General features: G+C 30.8%; 2 protein-coding genes across 5 annotated transcripts; both read left to right on the top strand.

Annotated features, from left to right (window-relative positions):
* Nucleotides 1-6,169: 6,169 nt before the first annotated feature.
* Nucleotides 6,170-8,133, top strand: LOC149518607 (uncharacterized). Its single transcript, XM_089761606.1, has 7 exons — nt 6,170-6,190; nt 6,364-6,408; nt 6,688-6,720; nt 7,087-7,296; nt 7,462-7,596; nt 7,682-7,897; nt 8,098-8,133. The coding sequence occupies exons 1-7, from the start codon at nt 6,170-6,172 to the stop codon at nt 8,131-8,133; spliced, it is 696 nt and encodes a 231-aa protein (XP_089617732.1).
* A 2,038-nt stretch (nt 8,134-10,171) lies between these two features.
* On the top strand, nt 10,172-12,826 carry LOC149518606 (uncharacterized). 4 transcript variants are annotated; one of them, XM_089763388.1, is made up of 5 exons: nt 10,172-10,789; nt 10,902-11,033; nt 11,130-11,343; nt 11,803-11,865; nt 11,959-12,190. In XM_089763388.1, exons 1-5 carry the CDS (start codon nt 10,553-10,555, stop codon nt 12,024-12,026), a joined length of 714 nt encoding a protein of 237 aa, XP_089619514.1. In that variant the 5' UTR covers nt 10,172-10,552; the 3' UTR covers nt 12,027-12,190. The 4 variants fall into 4 exon arrangements, with proteins under 4 accessions (XP_089619514.1, XP_089619516.1, XP_089619513.1 ...); XM_089763390.1 differs by lacking the exon at nt 11,959-12,190 and adding an exon at nt 12,647-12,673 and having other exon boundaries at nt 10,179-10,789; XM_089763387.1 differs by having other exon boundaries at nt 10,180-10,789; nt 11,800-11,865.
* The last annotated feature ends 4,809 nt before the right edge of the window (nt 12,827-17,635 follow it).

Below are 17,635 nucleotides of genomic sequence, written 5' to 3'. Positions count from 1 at the left end.
GAAGGATAATTTTTGAAAAAAATAAAAAAAAAGTCTCAAGAAAAAAAAAGAAATACTACACATGATTTAGGGTAAAGTAATGAGAATCTTTTGTGTGAAGAAAGAAAAGAATAATGAAATGATGTGGGGGTAAAATGCCAAGTTGTATCAAATGATCCTTTGGTTTTGAACCTTTTTAATACATGTTTTGAGCCTATTATATCCATTTTTTATGACCCTTCACCTTGGCCTACGTTACAACCTTGAAAAGTCTATTTGGATCAAGTGTGAATACTCAACTTGAATGGTCATATGTTGAGCAAAGGTATGCTCATAATGAAGTAATGGAATCATGCTATGTATAGAAGATATCAACAATGGATGAAAAATAAGAAAAAAAAAAAAGAAAAAAGATGATGAAAAAAAATGATGAAGAAAAAAAGAAAAAAGAACGAAAGAATGAGAAAATAAAAAAAGAGATTCAAATTGAAAGCCTGAAAAGAGGATTTTGGTAGAAAAAGATCCAGGTCCAATGGCTCACATCAAGGGAAAATCAAAGACATTTGAAGATTCCTCAAAGATTGGGGCAAAGTTCACCAAGCTCAAGATAACTTCAACAATAAATGGAATGAGTTTTTGAAAAAAATCCTAGATTAATGTTACGAATTGTCTGAATCTTCATCATTTGGACATACCATCCATCCCAATGACATGAATCCAATTTATTTCCTCTCCCATTTGTTTTGTACCAAAATAGATCTTCATTGATTATCTTTACCATAATTCACCTTGTGTTATCTTATTGTTACACCCCTGGAATGAATTGAGAAAATGCATGATTGCATTGCATTAGTCAAGATTTAAAATGATATTGAGTGAATGAATATATGCTTAAAAGAGTCTTGCATTCATTTGAAAAGAAATCTAAGATGATGGTGGTAACAAAATGAAGAAATGGTAAAAACCTAAAAGAGATGATTGTGAAGGATATATGATGTGACTAATGGAAAATACGATGGGGTAGATTTTGAAAAATGGTATAACCAAGTGATGAGGACAAGGATGAATTGGTCGATATACTTGCAAGTTATGATTGAATGATGAGAACAATTAGTGGACAAAGTTTGTTTTGGAATGGTTAATGCTGAGACACTTATGAGTAATGACCCAGTGATGGTGGATGAAACTTGTTTTGAAATTTGTTAGTGCTGAGAAATTCATTGAATGATGGTCAAGTGATGATCGATTGATAAAGTTTATTCCAAAGTATTGAAAAACTGAACAAGGAAGAATGTGAGTGGAAAAGACAATTGAGAGCTACACTGGTTCGATCTTAGAAGAGTAGTGTAATTGGATCTCTGAAGAATCAAAAGGCTTGATGCCCAAGAAAAGCTTGAGAAACTTGAGTACCATACATTGAACAGGAATTAATTGACCAACATTTGCATAGCATGCATTAAAATTCATATGCATTCGCATAGCATACACTACTTTCAGGAAAGTATAGTATATAAATTCAAGAAGCAATGGTGTTTCGACATCCCACATGAAGAAAACAGATATGAAGCTATTTTGCAAAATTGAAAAAGAAAAAGCTTGTCAAGTAAATCCATAATCCTTGGAATAGGATATCTTCTGGTATCAAGGTTGATTTATAAGACCTTTGAGGTATAATCTCCTGAAATTCCTTCAAACACAACTTTCAACTCCTTTGGATATGATTGTCAAGGAGCAATTTACTTTCCAAAGTTCTGTTGCCTCTATTTAGAGGAGCAATTTACTTTCAAAGTCGTGGTGCCTCTGTTTAAAGGAGCAATTTACTTTTCAAAGTTTCGTTGCCTCTGTTTAGAAGAGCAATTTACTTTCAAAGTCATGGTGACTCTATTTAGAGGAGCAATTTATTTTTTCAAAGTCGTGGTGCCTCTGTTTAAAGGAGCAATTTACTTTTCAAAGTTGTGGTGCCTCTGTTTAGAGGAGCAATTTATTTTCAAAAGTCGTGGTGCCTCTGTTTAAAGGAGCAATTTATGTTTCTCAAAGTCATTGAGCCTCTGTTTAGAGGAGCTTTAGTCAAAAAAAAAAAAAAAAACACAAAAAAAAACACAAAAAACAAAAAATGACAATGTTGAGTTGAGTCTTGATTGGATGCCTACGTCTTTGCACAATTTTTGTTTCACAGAAAATGTGCAAAGAGGGGCAGCTTTAGACACCCAATTGGGTCCAGGCCCAGATCAATTGGGCCTGGCCCAAATGGGTAAGGCCTAATTCAATTTTTATCCTATATTATTTTTTTCTTCTATATTTTATGTATTTTATTATTATTATTATGTATTAATATATGTATATCTTTATTTATTTATTTATTTAGATTAGATTTATATTTATTTTATTTATATAGTTATATATTTATTATTATATTATTATTTTTTTTGTTTTTTTGTTTTGTAATATATTTTTGGATTTATCTTATTTTATTTTTTATTATTATTTTTAAATTATCTATTAATTTTATCTGATTTTTTTTTCCGATTATCTAATTAGTATTATTATTTTTTGTTTTCTTTGTTTGATGGTTGTGATTGAAAGTTGAAGAATCCCATTGTGAATGAGAATTCAATCAGAAGAGTCTAGATTGGATTCAAAGATTGAATTCCCATCCAAAGAGGAATTGGGATTGATTAGGAACTCCTGATCAATCCCTATAAAAGGGACCTCCTGGAATAGATGCAACACACAAAGAGACAGAAAACAGTAAGCAAAAGCTACTGATTGAGAGAATAGAGACGTATAGAGAGCTAAGAAAAAGTTTATGAGTGTTCTGGGAGTTAGCAGAAATTTTTTGAAGTTTTTTGGTAATTTTTTTTCTGGAAATTTTTGGAAATTCCAGATTCTGATGAATTTTTTGACGAAGTTTGAATTTTTTGACGAAAATTCTGATCAACCTTGAAGTTTTCGGTGACCTGTCCAGTTTTCGATGAAGAATCCCAGAAATCGATGATCTTCCGACCAACTTTCGGTGAAAAAACTTAGATTCCGGTGATAAAACCCAAAATTCGGTGAATCTTCAACCGGAGTTCTTCGACCTTTTAGAGAGAAGAGAGAGGAAAAAGGAAGATGAAAGAGAGAGGGGAGGAGCGTTCTGCCGAAAACAGAGGGAAGTACCTTTTATACCCTCTCAAAACGACGTTGTTTTGGCCTTAAGTAACCTAGAGGATCCGCGCGTTTTACAGAGATTCGACCTGACCCGAGCATCGACCCGCTTCCTGACCCGCGCGTGTCTGCCCCCTCTAAGCCGAGCCGAGCTGCAAAGCCGCTTCTTCGAGCCGTTTTCTCTTCCTTGAGCCGAGCCGAACCGCGATCCGAGCCGCTCCAGGTTTTTTTTTTTCATTTATTTGTTTATTTGTTTTTTTTTATTTATTAGATTAGGTTTATTTAATATTCTTTTTATCTTTATTTTATTTTTATTTTTGTTTTACTTTTTTTTTATTTATTTATTTTCTTTATTATTCTATTTTCTTTAAATAAAAATCAAAATTTCCAAAAAAAAATATTTTTAGGAAAAAGTTGAAAGTATCAATTTTCCTTAAAAATAAATTTCAAAAAAGGGTTTTTGAGAAAAAGTTGAAAGTATCAATTTTTCTTGAAAATCAAAATTTCCAAAAAAATATTTTTAGGAAAAAGTTGAAAGTATCAATTTTCCTTAAAAATAAATTTCAAAAAAGGGTTTTTGAGAAAAAGTTGAAAGTATCAATTTTCCTTGAAAATCAAAATTTCCAAAAAATATTTTTAGGAAAAAGTTGAAAGTATCAATTTTCCTTAAAAATAAATTTTCAAAAAATATTTTTGGGAAAAAGTTGAAAGCATCAATTTTTCTTAAAAATAAATTAAAAAAAAAAAGGGTTTTTGAGGAAAAGTTGAAAGTATCAATTTTTCCTACACAAGAACAATCATTCTTTCCTTCCTTTCTATTTTAATTTTGATTTTGATTTTTCTTTAATTAATCCGACGACGGAGCCTCTGCAAGTGAAACAGTAGCTTTTTTTGCATACTCTTAAGGTGATGGAATTTTCTCAATTTTCTGCTAAAAGTATTAGAGTCAATTGAGAATAATTTCTAATAATTAACTACTTGGTAAAATTTTAAGGCTTTTGGATAGCACAAATTTAAGCTGGTACCATCTTTTGATGGGCATTGTGAGGGTGCTATAACCTCCTCACACGTAATCGAACTCCCGAACCCTGTTTTGGTTAGTAGACTTGAACCTATTCTTTTAAGGGCCCTTAAACTTAGGTGTTCCTTCAAAAAACAGATTTTTTAGGTGGTCAATCGCACTTAAATAAAAAAGATTGGTGACGACTCCTTTAAATTAATGTCTAGCGATAAATCTTCGGATCTAGACATTATGACACTGATGAGCAAAGTTGTCATTTGTATTCACCAATTTATAGAGATGCTCTGAGTAGCTTTATTCTTTTTGAATAATTGAATTGCTTTGAGTAACTTCGATCATTTATTACTAGTAAAGATGGAAAGGAACTCTCTTAGTGTAGACAGACCACAAGCAGATTAATGAAATGATTAACCCTTCCAAACAACATAAATATTCATCTGTTATATTCATGAAAGGTATTTCTAACTCAGGATTTTACTCTTTTATCTCTAGCATTTAATTAATTTACAAGCAAGGCTGATAAAATGCATTTCCTTTCCATTATCTGTTTGTAAATTTTTTGCCCTTATTATAAAAATTATCAAGTGCCATTTTGATTATTAGATAATTAACTAGATGACTTAAAAGATCCTCGGGTCGGCAACCTATTAATTTTGGTCAGAATTAAACATTTAGCAAACAAAATGAAATTTATCATTGAGGAATATTTGAGTAAGATAATCATAAAATGATATTTCATTACGTTGGTACCTTAAATTATTCCTGTTACTAAAATATCAAGTATTAAAATTTTAACTCGGATGGAATCTTAAAGTTCAATAAATCAGTAAAGCTAAAAGACTAAAGATAAATAATAACCTAAACATTCGTGATTAAAAAATGAATTTAGGAACGGTAAACTCCACAAGTAAATAGTAAACTCAGCACGGTAAATGAATTTTAAAAAGTACAAAAACTAAAATTCATCCTATTAACAAGAATACAGGTATACCAACCATTTTATTACTTTATATATACATACCCCTTTAGGAGTAACCGTTTTATTACTTTATATGTACATACCCCTCTAGAAGTAGGACTAGTGCAGCTGATTTAGTATTTTCAAGAAGGTCACGTACGTCCTCCTCATTTCAGCGTCTCCTCGTCTCTGGTAATTTCTCATCTTCTCCAGTTTCATTTCTCTCTTCACCTGTTTGCAAGAGTTTATGTTTTCATTACTCTTTCTGTTTCTAAGTGCAAGAGTTTATTGTGACGTGAAATTTCTTTTGGACAGCTATACTTTATGTAACAGAAGAATTTCTAGGGTTTTCTTTGATGAGATTGATGAAGAAGTTCATTATTTGGGTTTTGGTACGTGGAAGCTTAATCAGGTGGAATCCTAGCTGTTTAAAGGGAATGGTTCGTATCTACTTGCAAAGTTTCTTGATGCTATCTTTCTGTTATTTGGTGAAGTTTGAAAAGCTTGTTTGGTTTTTAGGACTGGGCCAATTTGTTGAATATCTTTTGGCTGGTTTATTAAAAAGAAGATGGCTTTCTGTTGGTGAGACCGTTCTTTGGTCCTCATGAATAGCTAGAAATGAATTGGTTTTCGAAAGGGGAAAATGGGAAGTGGATGAGGTGTTCTTTCTTATTAAATTGAGAGCTTATTTGACGTGGGTTAAAGCTATAGAGGGCGAATTAAGTTTGCATGAGCTTGAGTGGAGTATGGTGGGTATCGTCAGTGTACATAAGCCAAAAGTAGTGGTTTATTGATCGCATCCGGTGGTTTGGAGTGTGCCAATTTGTTTGTGGCTTGGCGATGAGAATATCGTTAATGGTTTTATGTTCATGATTTGTGTATTGACAGACCTTTATGTTTCTGGAAAGACTTGCATTAATAAAATCAGATTGAGAAAAAAAAAAAAAACTTTGGGTTTTTGATCATTTTGTATATTAGAGGATTTTTTTTTTGAATGACTATCATATTGTGATGGAACTGTCGCTGTGCTTTTTGTTAATTATTGTTTTTTGTTATTGCCAGTAATGTTGCTTGCTCTATCTTTTGTATGTTAATCAAATTTATTTGATTCGGAAAAAAATTGTAATGTGAAGATGAAAACGTAGAAAGGAGAAAAAATTACTAAAATTCACTTAAATCTTAGAATCTTGATTTTTTTTTTTTTTTGGTGTTTTACTCTATTTTTTTGACTGATCATTTCCTCGGTTCAATTTTGTAGATTCTCTCCGGCTCTCCTCAACCTTGGGAAATGACTAGCGTACAGGTATTAGCCTAAACACCCTCTTCCTAGTCCTTTCTTTCCTCTTGCATTTTTTTTTTCTTTTTTTCCTCTTCCTTTTTTTTCATTTTTTTCTTTCTTTCATCTTACTTTTTTTTTTTTTTGGCATTTTTCCATCTTCCTTCTTCATTTTTTTTTCTCTCTTTCCTCTTAATTTTTTTTTGTTTGCCATTCTTTCCTCTTTCTTCATCTTCTTTTTTCTTTCTTCTTTAGTACAGTTTTTCCTCCTTTTGTCTATTCATTTTCTTTGTTATTTTTTTCTAGGACCAAACGATGGAGCTCCCAGAGATTACTAAGGTATAAAGAATCCCTAAAACGTCATTTTTTTGTATTATTTGTCAACATATACATTAGTCTATAGTATATGCAAAAAGATTTCATCTATAATCCTTAAATTATTTTGTATTTATATTTTACTTGGCACAAACGATCAGGAAGAACCCATGGTCATTCCTCTTGGTGTACCCCGCTATGTGGACTGAAGGGAGAAAGGTATATTGACACTTTTGTGGAACCAAGGCGCTTGTAGTGAGTTATTTAAACTTGATTTTTATTTTTTTAATTATTTAACAATGTTTTATACTTGTCAAGTAATTGAATTTTTTTTTCTTAGGATCATGTTGGGCTATAGTTGCTATTCTCGTAGTTGAAGCTATTTGGCAGCGTAAATATGGTAAGGATTTGAGGGCTTTCTCTCCCCAAATGTTCGTTGACTGCGTGAAGGAAAATCCCGAAAAGACTGACCAAGATAACAATGGTTGCTACGTACTCAGTGCTCTAAAAGCTTTTGAGTGGTTGATGAACAATGAAGTATATGCTGAACAAGATTACCCTTATCAGCAAAAGAGAGGAAAATGTAAGGTCATCAAACAGGTACATAATTTTTTCTTTTTTTCATATACTATGGCTACTTTATATGATATATAATTTAGACTTATATTTTATAATCATCCTAGGCCAGCTTAATAATTTAGACTCTCCGTATCTTTGTGCGTATTAATGTGAAAAGTATATGATATATATTTGTATGTATGGTAGCCATCAGCTAGGGTAAAGAAAAAAAAGGTTAAAACTATAAATGGTGGGCTCAGGCTGGAAATTCTACGTCGAGTTGCTTTCTACCCTGTTGCTGCTGTGGTGGATGCCTACACTGAATTTGTCAATTTGAAGGATGTAAGTAAATTAAAACTTTTATGTGGTGTGTTTTTCATATCTTATTATAATATTTCATCTAATTAAACATCTTAAAAAATTTTAGCAAATCTACGAGGGCCCCAAGAAGAAACCCAAAAGAAAACCTCCTCCACACGCAGTGGCTATCATTGGCTATGGCAGTGAAGGGGACGGGGCAAATGCTAAGAAGTACTGGCTCATCATGAGTTCTTGGGGTGAAGATTGGGGAGAAAGGGGAGTTGGGATGGTTTGTAGGGATATATTGGGAGGCAAATATCTAGTTAGGAGAATCTCTTATCCTGTTGTTTAGTGCATGCTTCAAATTGCGGTTGTTATGTTTGTTACAGTGGCTATCACTTTGTTGTTCTTTTAGTTTTTGGCCAACCTGACTATGGCTACTTTATGCTTTTCTACTTTTAAATAATATGAACGAGCATTATACTCCAATGCTTTTGATTTTTATATTCATGTTTAATACAAGTATTTGGGTTTCACTTGCAGTGTTATGTTGAGGCTGTGCTTGTGGATCGAGATTGATACTAATGATTTCCTTATTTATGCCAGTAAAGCATAAACATAAAAAAAATTAAGATAAATAACAAATATAATAGCAGGTAGAATCCATGTGATCTTGCCGTAAACATTTTAGTGTTCGTCCCCATTTGCACTCTTTCATGCTCCGCTGCCACAACAAAGAGTCATGCCCTCTATATTTAGGTTACCCCTTCTTTTCAGCTCAGCCGTCTAAACAATTTTCCTTTCCCATATGAACATCATCGCTATTTGTTTTTTTTTTTTTTTTTTATAACACAATAAAAATCTTTCAATTTGTACCTCATTTTTTTTTCTAATGATTTGTTAAATGGGTCCATATTTAAAAGAAAGTCTTCTTTGTATGCATAGTTCAAAAATAATGTAGAGACTGAAAGTTTAAGTTGAAATTGGACTAAAAAAACACCCGATAGTCACAGTATTTATCTTAAAACAAGTTTCACTCCCTTAATAATTTAGAGACTCTTTTAATCTATAATTAGTTTGTAACCGTGTCGTCTGAATCTACAATTAATTTTTAAATTATTTCAAAAAGTATTTATGAAAATTTTAAATATTTGTATTAATAAAATACTGAATATATATTTTAGTTTGTAAGACCAATATCTGAGAGGAATATTACAAAACAAAAAAGGACAAAAAAAAAATGCTTGCTCTCGATTCTAAATGTGAGACCTCTTCAACCACATCAAGAAACAAAATTAATAAAAACCCGTTAAAAAATTAAATTCCTAGAACTACTTTAATTAACGCAAACCTGATAGAAAACTAAACTTTTACAACATCTTTGTAATAGTAGACAAATGAACAAAGTGGGAAAATTTTCCACCATTTCTAATTAGTTGGTCCCCTTAACAATAAACAAATGGTTCAAACAAAATGGGAAACTGACTTCATAAGTTCAGTCCTTTGAGCTTAGCTAACAATCAGTTTGCCCTTTGTTTGTGCATTTCTTATTTCATGAAAGTCATAATTTGGAAGTGTTTAGTATAATATATATAATAATGTAATTAAAAAGAATATTTGGTATGAGATGATCCTTTTAAAAACCACACTAATGCATAATATAGTAATTTATAATATAGAAATGAAGTAAACTTAATTAATTCATTAAAATTGTCGCCTCATAACTTTTGATAAATTCAAACTCAAGCAATAATAGTTTCTAACAAATTCGAGTTCAAGCAACAAATTAAAATACTCTTTTAATTCTTAAACACATAGACAATGTTTGATATGAAGTGATCATTCTCAAAGTCATGCATATGATTACTAAATTATCATGTTTGATAAATACTTAGTAATCGCACGTGACAATGATCTTGATCATCAAAAGTGATCATATAATTGTCTTGAAGAGTAATTTAATTTTCATCTAAAAAGGTGAAAAAATTTAATCACTAAAGTAAAGTAATATATAAAATTAGTAATAGATAATACTACTTATTTAATATGTGAATTAAAATTTTTATTCTTCTTAAAATTTTAATTATTTTATATTATAAATTTTAATATTTTTCAAACTAGTATTCATCATAATAAATTCAAAAATAATTTGTGTATTTTTTTAATGTTTTATATATAATATAACATCCTTGCTTTTTATTATGATTTTAATAAATTAGTTTTTTTTTATAATTCAAATATTTTTACATAATTGATATTATAAAAATTAGTTTACTTGATAAATAAATATATTTAATAATTTAATTATATTTATTATGAAATAAATAAAAAATTAATATATTTTATGAATTATTATCTTTAAACAACATTTAAATTATTAATTTATGTAATTATTACAATAAAAATAATTATTTTTATACTTTTAAATAAAATAATTTTTAATTTTTAATTTTTAATTATACGCAAACACAATAATCTTTATTTCATATGAATTAATAGTTATTAATCAATAAAGTGATTTCAAATCACCAAATCACCTTGATAAAAAAATTCTCTTAATAATTAGATTATCATGATAATCTTAAAATAATTAAAAATAATGCAAAACGATACTACTATAAGTTTCGTATTTAAGTTTTTGTCAAAAAATTTTTAAAAGAAAATTTTCGACGCTACTAGTTCCTTTACAAATCGAATTAAAATTTATAAACCAAATTCCTTGGTTGAATAAGAATCAAATACTACCACTTATCAATTAAAAAAAAAAAAAACACTTCACACATGATAGTTTGATCCGCGATGAGAAAGCATTAGGATAGGGCCCACATTTCTGTGGACGGCTCAGATCGGATTTCTAAAACGCGCATTGGAGCTCAGATATTTATTGGATTTGCCTTCGCCGACTCTTCTCTTAGAAAAACATACATTTAGGGTTTGGGCTATTCGATTCTGATCTAAAGCTTACCTGTCTAATCTCTCTGCAATCTTTATCTTTTTCATGGCTTCCTCTCAACCTTCAGCAAAGGAAGAGCAACCACCTATGGACAAGAGCCAGGAATTAGATGAAGAAGATGATGATGCTTTCATCTCATATTATTATGACAGAGAAACCTACTATAAGTTGCTTAAAGATTTCAGTGTGTTGGGTGATGAAGAATGTGTTCATAGCGATGGGGAGCGCGAGTTGACTGAGGAAGAAGAAAAGTCATATCGGGATGCTGTTGAATCTACTGATGTAAAACCCTTGTTTATTTTTTGCTTTTACTTAATCTCTTTCACTCCTCTATATGAAAATTTCATTCAAATATATATTTTTCATCTTCTAATTTTGTGGGTTTTGATTAAAGGGGTTTGATGTTCCTGAATTTCCTGATGCTTTTTGCTACGGTATGATTACACCCATGTCCGTGGACGACGATACCCTCGAATATCTCTTCCCTTTTTCTGTGGCAGCCATCAAAGTTTACAACGAGGAAAATGTAAAATTGGCTTCTCTTCCTATCTTCGTGTTTTATTTTTGCACTAGTTTTTTGGGTATATTTTTTTGCTGACATTGTTAATCTCCTTTTATTTAGGGGACCAAGTATGAGGTAGTGCAAGTGGAAAAGGCAATGCAACAGACTGCTTGTGGTCTCAACCACTACATAACTTTTCAGGCCAAAATTGGTACTGCTTATGGTTGTGATACTACTAAAACCTTTGAAGCATTGGTGTTAATGGGTATTCCAAAAAGGGAAGGAGATGATGCAACCGAGGTAATCTTTTGTCGGGAGAAGGGTGCCAAAAGAGGTATAAATGTTTTTCATTTGTTATTGTATAGTGATTTATAAATTATACATCAAGCTTCATTTTGTTTTGCTGGCTAATTAGGCATCTTCATACTTGTAAACGATGTGTCTGTTCTGTTTGATGCACAGAATTTAAGCACTTTTCAAACCCATGCTCTATTCTATGTTCAATTATATTGCAGATATATATATATATATATATATGAAAGTTGCTGTTGTATGTTAATGTCATTCTATATTTTTGAGTACTTTGTTTTTCAGTCGTTAAATCAGGTGGATTTGACTTAAATATATGTTTATATATGTCATTAATGTTATGTCTTTTGAGTTACGAGAATTGGCCCAAGCTTTTCTTATGAATTTCTTCTTGTGCACTGCTTACTTAAACTAAAATTATGCATAACAGACTTGAAACATAGTCCTTTCCTCGTGATATTGTATGTTGAAATATTTGCAGCAGAAGAGAAAGTCGAAAATGAGCATGAAGAAGATGGAAGTGTGAAAGAAGAAGAAGAAGTGGAAGGTAAGACTATGGATAGATTTGTTGGCAAGTGAACAAGTGATTTTTTTCGCTTGCATACTTAATTACTGATCTTACTGGTTTTTTAATCATTAGTGTTTGAAGAGTTATGGATGGCATTTTGCTTTTGTTCAAGAAGAATATTAAATCTATGTTGCTTTTGAATTGGAGTGTAGGTAAATTGAACCCCTTATGTTAGACGATCTCGTCTTGAACCATCTGTCAAATATTTTATTAATTGTTTATTTTATGTTTAGCTGGGGTAATATTTGTAACTTATTGATATCTCATTTATTGAATGTTTATGGCTTTATGGAATGCTCTTTGTTCACTGCTTCTCTATAAGAAGCAATCTACAAGCTTCAAATTCTATAATCCAATTACTCTGGTCATGAGAGGAAACTTGATCATGATCATTTATTAAGGATGGATTTTTGTTGATTGTTCCTAATTAGCGATGACTTAATTCTGGGAATTAAGTTGATGTTGACATTGAGCTTTGTTCTGATTCTCTTGAATCTTGCTTTGTGATTTTGGCGAATTTATTTGGATGAGAATGCTATATTCGGGCACGATGTCTACTACTACGAGTGGATGCATGTTTCTTATGTTATAAATTGGTTGCTGCTGCCTGGTTGAGAATAATTGCTTCTTGTTGATTCTATGCAAAATCTTGAACTAGTATGTTTTTTGTTTAGGAAAAGGAAAATATACACTTGTTTTAGGTGCTGCCAATGTTCACATATCAATTGAATAATTGATTTCATTGGTTTTGTCGTTACAGATGTTTGAAGATTTCATGGAAGTTAAGCAATATTATATTATTTTGAATGAAACAAATGCAGATATTTTTATTTTATAATTTCGATACTATATTATTAATTGTTAGATATATGGTGTAAACTCATCTAAATTGCCTATGGTATTTTATAACTAGAATAATATTGTTGACCGATCATGTCAATTATTTTTGCTTGCTGTTTCTGCTTCTTATTTATGATTTAGCCCTGATGATTTTTTATAGAAGTAAAAATTTGGATTAATGTCTCTTCTGTGCCCATTTTCTAATTACAAGCTCTATATCAAGAAGCTTCGAATTCCAAGCATGCATTTTAATTGTTTCAATTTAATCATAATTTATAATATTATTTTATTTTTATTATAATTTTGTGTATTAAATTCATCAATAGTTTATTGTACACTAGGTAAAACGTATTCTTTTTTGTTTCTATCTGCGTAACAAACTAAAGATGAGAGTGGACCTTCTATTTGGGAACGCTAAAACTCTCTCTCGTTTCCTTTTTTCAGACAATAAATGCAAAGATCAAATTCCAAGATGCAATGCCAAGCCCTGCTGGCTGCATAAAAAACAAACGTTTTAATCTTGGCGGACAAGAAAAGTCCTCGCCGAATTTTCAACAGAGCGAAGGCTGCAAAAGTTGACTGAGGAGTAGTGAGCAGTGCTTCTGTGTAACCGTCCTGCTTCTTCACCATGTTTTGATTTACAGAATCTCCCTGTGATTATTGTTTAGGGCAAACAAGCACACAACTTTTACAGCACTGTACATCAAAATGACTGCAAAGTTTCAAAAATCGAAATTCAAATGGCTTTCCTTTTACATGCAACAACGTTTAACCCTATGACGACAACTTTTTTCTTCGTACACTTGGACCTGCTAAAAAGTTAAAAGATGGAGGGAAATCAATTGGGATTACTGAAACAAGTTCTAATGTCTTAGAAATTGAGCTTTTCTGCCGAAACGCTACCTCAGTTACTAGGTTTACATTAATTTAAGAAATATTATTAGTTTTGATTAATTAAATTTTATAAAAAAATTTTATAAGTTAAAAATAATGTGAACATTTATATTTAAGATATAAGATTTATAACTCATTTTTAGGATTATGATATTTTTTTCATTCCAACAAAAAATTTTTCATCTTTCGTGACATATTATCTCAAAATTAGTTTTGATATTAAATATTACGACTTACATTAACTTATGAAATATTATTATTTTTTATTTATTATATTTTATGATTTTATCTTATAAAATAATTTTATAAATTAAAAATAATATAAATATTTACATAAAAATTTATGATTCCTTTCTAAAATCGTCACACTCAAACTCATACAAAAGCATTAAGTGCACTGTGCTTTCTCGGTAATCCTATGAAAAATAAATAATAATTCAAGCTGATATATTATATCAATAAATTTTTTTTCTCAAAATTTTTTATTTTAAAAACTTAACTTTTGGTCAATATTTATTTATTTATTTTTACCCGAACTGTTAAAAGATACTAAGAGCCAAGCATTCAACGTCACCACAGTCCACACCTTGGTTAAATGGTATATAATTATGCCAAAAACTTAGAGGTGAATAAAATATTATCATTTATAATTGAGTAACCAAAACAAAAAATTCTCAAATGTTAGATAATCATAAAGATAATTTCCTTTAAATTATATCATTAACAAATTATTTTTAATTAAACTAATAAATAATTAGCATATCCATATTATTAAAAAAATAACATCTACATGTACACTTCTTCCCACGTGGAAGTCCAAATTAAATATATCAATATCAACTTCAAACTTTAATTCTTGCTATACTTTCAAGAAATGAGTCTTTAAAGTATTCAAATTTGTTTAAATTTTAATGGTTAGAGAGACTAAATTGAAAATTTAAAGATTAGAAAAATAATGTGTATGAAATTATAGGAAAGGATTATCAATCACGTTGTGAATATGTTTTAGACTTAATGCAACATAGAAAATTAAAATTGTATTTAAAATTGTAAAAAATACTACATAATGATTGATTTTAAGATAAATTTTAGGTGAAAGGATATATTGCAAAACTTGATTTATAATTTCAATCAAATATATGATTGTTCAAGTGATTTTTTATGAAATAAAAACACATTTTCATTAAAAAAGAATTTGAATTGATGAAAATTTTATTATTAATGTAGTTGAAACCATTTTTTAAAAAATAGGGTTTTGGAACCTATATATACTTTGTCCACGATTCTCTTTTTGTTATGTTAAGTTCATAAGATAATCCTTTTATAGGTATTCAATCCCCTTATCATTTTGTTTGGATAGATATCCATCGCATTCGTGATCTAATTGACCTCTGTATTTCTCATGGCTTCCTCTCCACCGATCCACATGGAGGAACAACCACCAACTACGGAGGAGCGACCACCACCTGAGAAGAAACAGGAACAAGAAAACGATTATTTTATGTCTTATTTTGACGAAGAGAGCGATGCGGAAGAAAGCAGCGAATCTTGTACTTGCAAAGGCGAGGAATTTCGTGAGATGACGGATGCGGAGGAAAAAGCTTTTTAGCTGCTTTCAAAGAGAGTGGCGTAAGTCTATTTCTGCAAAACTTAAGTTTCATATACATATGGTCTATATTTATTCATTTTACCTTTTTTGGTTTTTGAAGGGATTTGATGTTCCTTCTTTTCCTGGGGTTTATTACAACGACCTAATTACGCCTATGAATATGAGTAAAGGTGGGCCAGAATATCTCTTCCGTTATTCCGTGGCAGGGATCGGCCGATATAACGAAGAACATGTTGGTTCTCTTCTTTTCTTGTTTTCGCCATCTTTTTCCTGGTGGTGTAATTTTGAATGATATTGTTAATGTTTTCGGGGAACCAAATATGAGGTAGTCCGAGTGGAAAAGTGCATGCAACAGGCTGCTCGCGCCATTAAGTACTACATAACCTTCCATGCTAAGAATAAGATTGCTGATAATAGGAGCGATAAAACCGAAATCCTTGAGGCTTTGGTCTTGTTCGGAATTCCAGAAGACAAAGAGGATGATCCAATCGAGGTGATCTTTTGTAGGCTAAAGGGCACCAGGCCAGGTACTAATGTTTTTCATTAATGCAATTACTTTTTTTAAAAAATAATACTTAGTTGTTGATGAATTGTCGCATTTATGTTCCACATGAAGATCCCATTGTTGGCATACATTAGACTAGTTTAAGTTAAGGTATATGTTTGGTAATTGGTAATCCTTATCTACAAGGAATACTCTGTAAATTTAAACCCAGTTGTGCACTTCATCTGTTTTATGATGAACAAATATATCATTAATTTGTATCTAGTACAGGCTTAATTATAGAGATGTTGTGAATGGCAGTACTTACTACAATGAAGGATTTGTGGACTGGTTAATAAATGACTTAATTGTGATCGCCGCATAGAGTGTGTTTTTATGTTGGGGAGTACTTTGTTGCTCCACCAGTTGAGAATTGCTTGTATTTTGTTTCATTTTATGAATGACTGTAATGTTTTGTTTATTGGGTTCTATTTGCTTGAGGTTTTGGATGTCTAGTTCGCTGGGGTAAGCGCTGGCTTTTGGTGAGTTTATGAATGGCTACCCATTTTTAGCCGTTTTACAGCAGTAGGCAAGTAAAGTGGTGATATAGAGGCAAGGTTAGGACTTCTGTGTACTCTTGGGTGGAACCACAGAGACTAACCCTATATTTAGTTTTAGATATGCAAGTAAAATGCTGGTTCAGGAGATCAGTGTGTTCTATTAGTCAGAAAATTTTTTATTTTAAGGTGCTGCCCATGTTCACATAAATACAATTACAAGTAATTTTATTGGTTGTGTTGATGTAGAGCTTTGAAGATTTTATGGATGCATTTAGCCGGTGGTGAAGAGCATTGTAAGTTGAGCATGCTAGTTTATAATTTGAACCTCTTTCTAGAATATTTTATGTGTTATGTACTCTAAACTCATCTAAAACTTTCGATTATTGGCTATAATAGTGTTTGATTAGGTCCAATTTTGTTTTGCTTATACGTTTAATAATTTAGCCATGAAAATCCCATTATCCTAATTTCTTGTACTCAGCTTTAGGTGAAGTATGGAATTTCTATTTTATTGTTTCAGTGTTTATGGCCTATTTTAATTCTTCCTAAAAGCTCTTGAGGAGCTTCATATTCTAATCATTTGATTGCTGTAGTGGCTATCAATTCATCTGCAATTAGCCAGCCTTGCGTGCTAATGTTTTTGCTTTGTTAAAGAACTAAACTTATTATTAAAGCGAAAAAGGCTCAGGTCCGTCTGAAAGGATCAATAAAAGCATCCTGTCAATATTATAATCTTTTAGGTTAGAATATCCGGGCATAAAGAATGGTTTGGGAACTCGGGAATCGGGAATATATGAAACGAGTTCGAGTTTCCTGCAAATATGGTTCCCTGGCAACGGTCACGGACCCCCCGAGTTTCATCCATGAGCAAAGTGCAACCCTAACCTTCCTAGCTAACAAAGTGAAAAATACCTAATAATAATACAAGGAAATGCTATCTACGTTCAATACAGTTGGTTCGATATTCGAATTTCCATGTGTTAGAGAGCCGTGATTTTCAACTAGCCCTTTTCACAGCAATATCATGAATACAATCTAGTTTACTTATTTTTATTTTATATTTGATTTTTATGTAAATAAGCAAGTCTATGTCTCACTGATCTAACGCACGTATAGTTTCAACTTGTTTATTTTTGGACATATGGATATTATCATATCAGTTTCATTTTTGTCACGTTAAGATTTTTTAATTGCTATGTCAGTTTTTTTATATGTCATCAAAGTTTACTTAATAATATTTAATTTCACATTAACTTATATTTTAATTATTCATGAATTTAGAAATTTAAAAATTTATATATTCTTAAACTCAATTAATTATAGATAAATGTACTTTATTTTTTGTGTCATTTAAAAGTTTAA

The sequence above is a fragment of the Durio zibethinus genome, chromosome 6 (genome assembly GCF_047325235.1).
Source record: "Durio zibethinus cultivar Kanyao isolate XHJ-2024 chromosome 6, ASM4732523v1, whole genome shotgun sequence".
In the NCBI taxonomy this organism is placed as follows: domain Eukaryota; kingdom Viridiplantae; phylum Streptophyta; class Magnoliopsida; order Malvales; family Malvaceae; genus Durio; species Durio zibethinus.
Note: the sequence above shows the minus strand (reverse complement) of the source record. Positions and strands in the feature narration are given on the sequence as shown.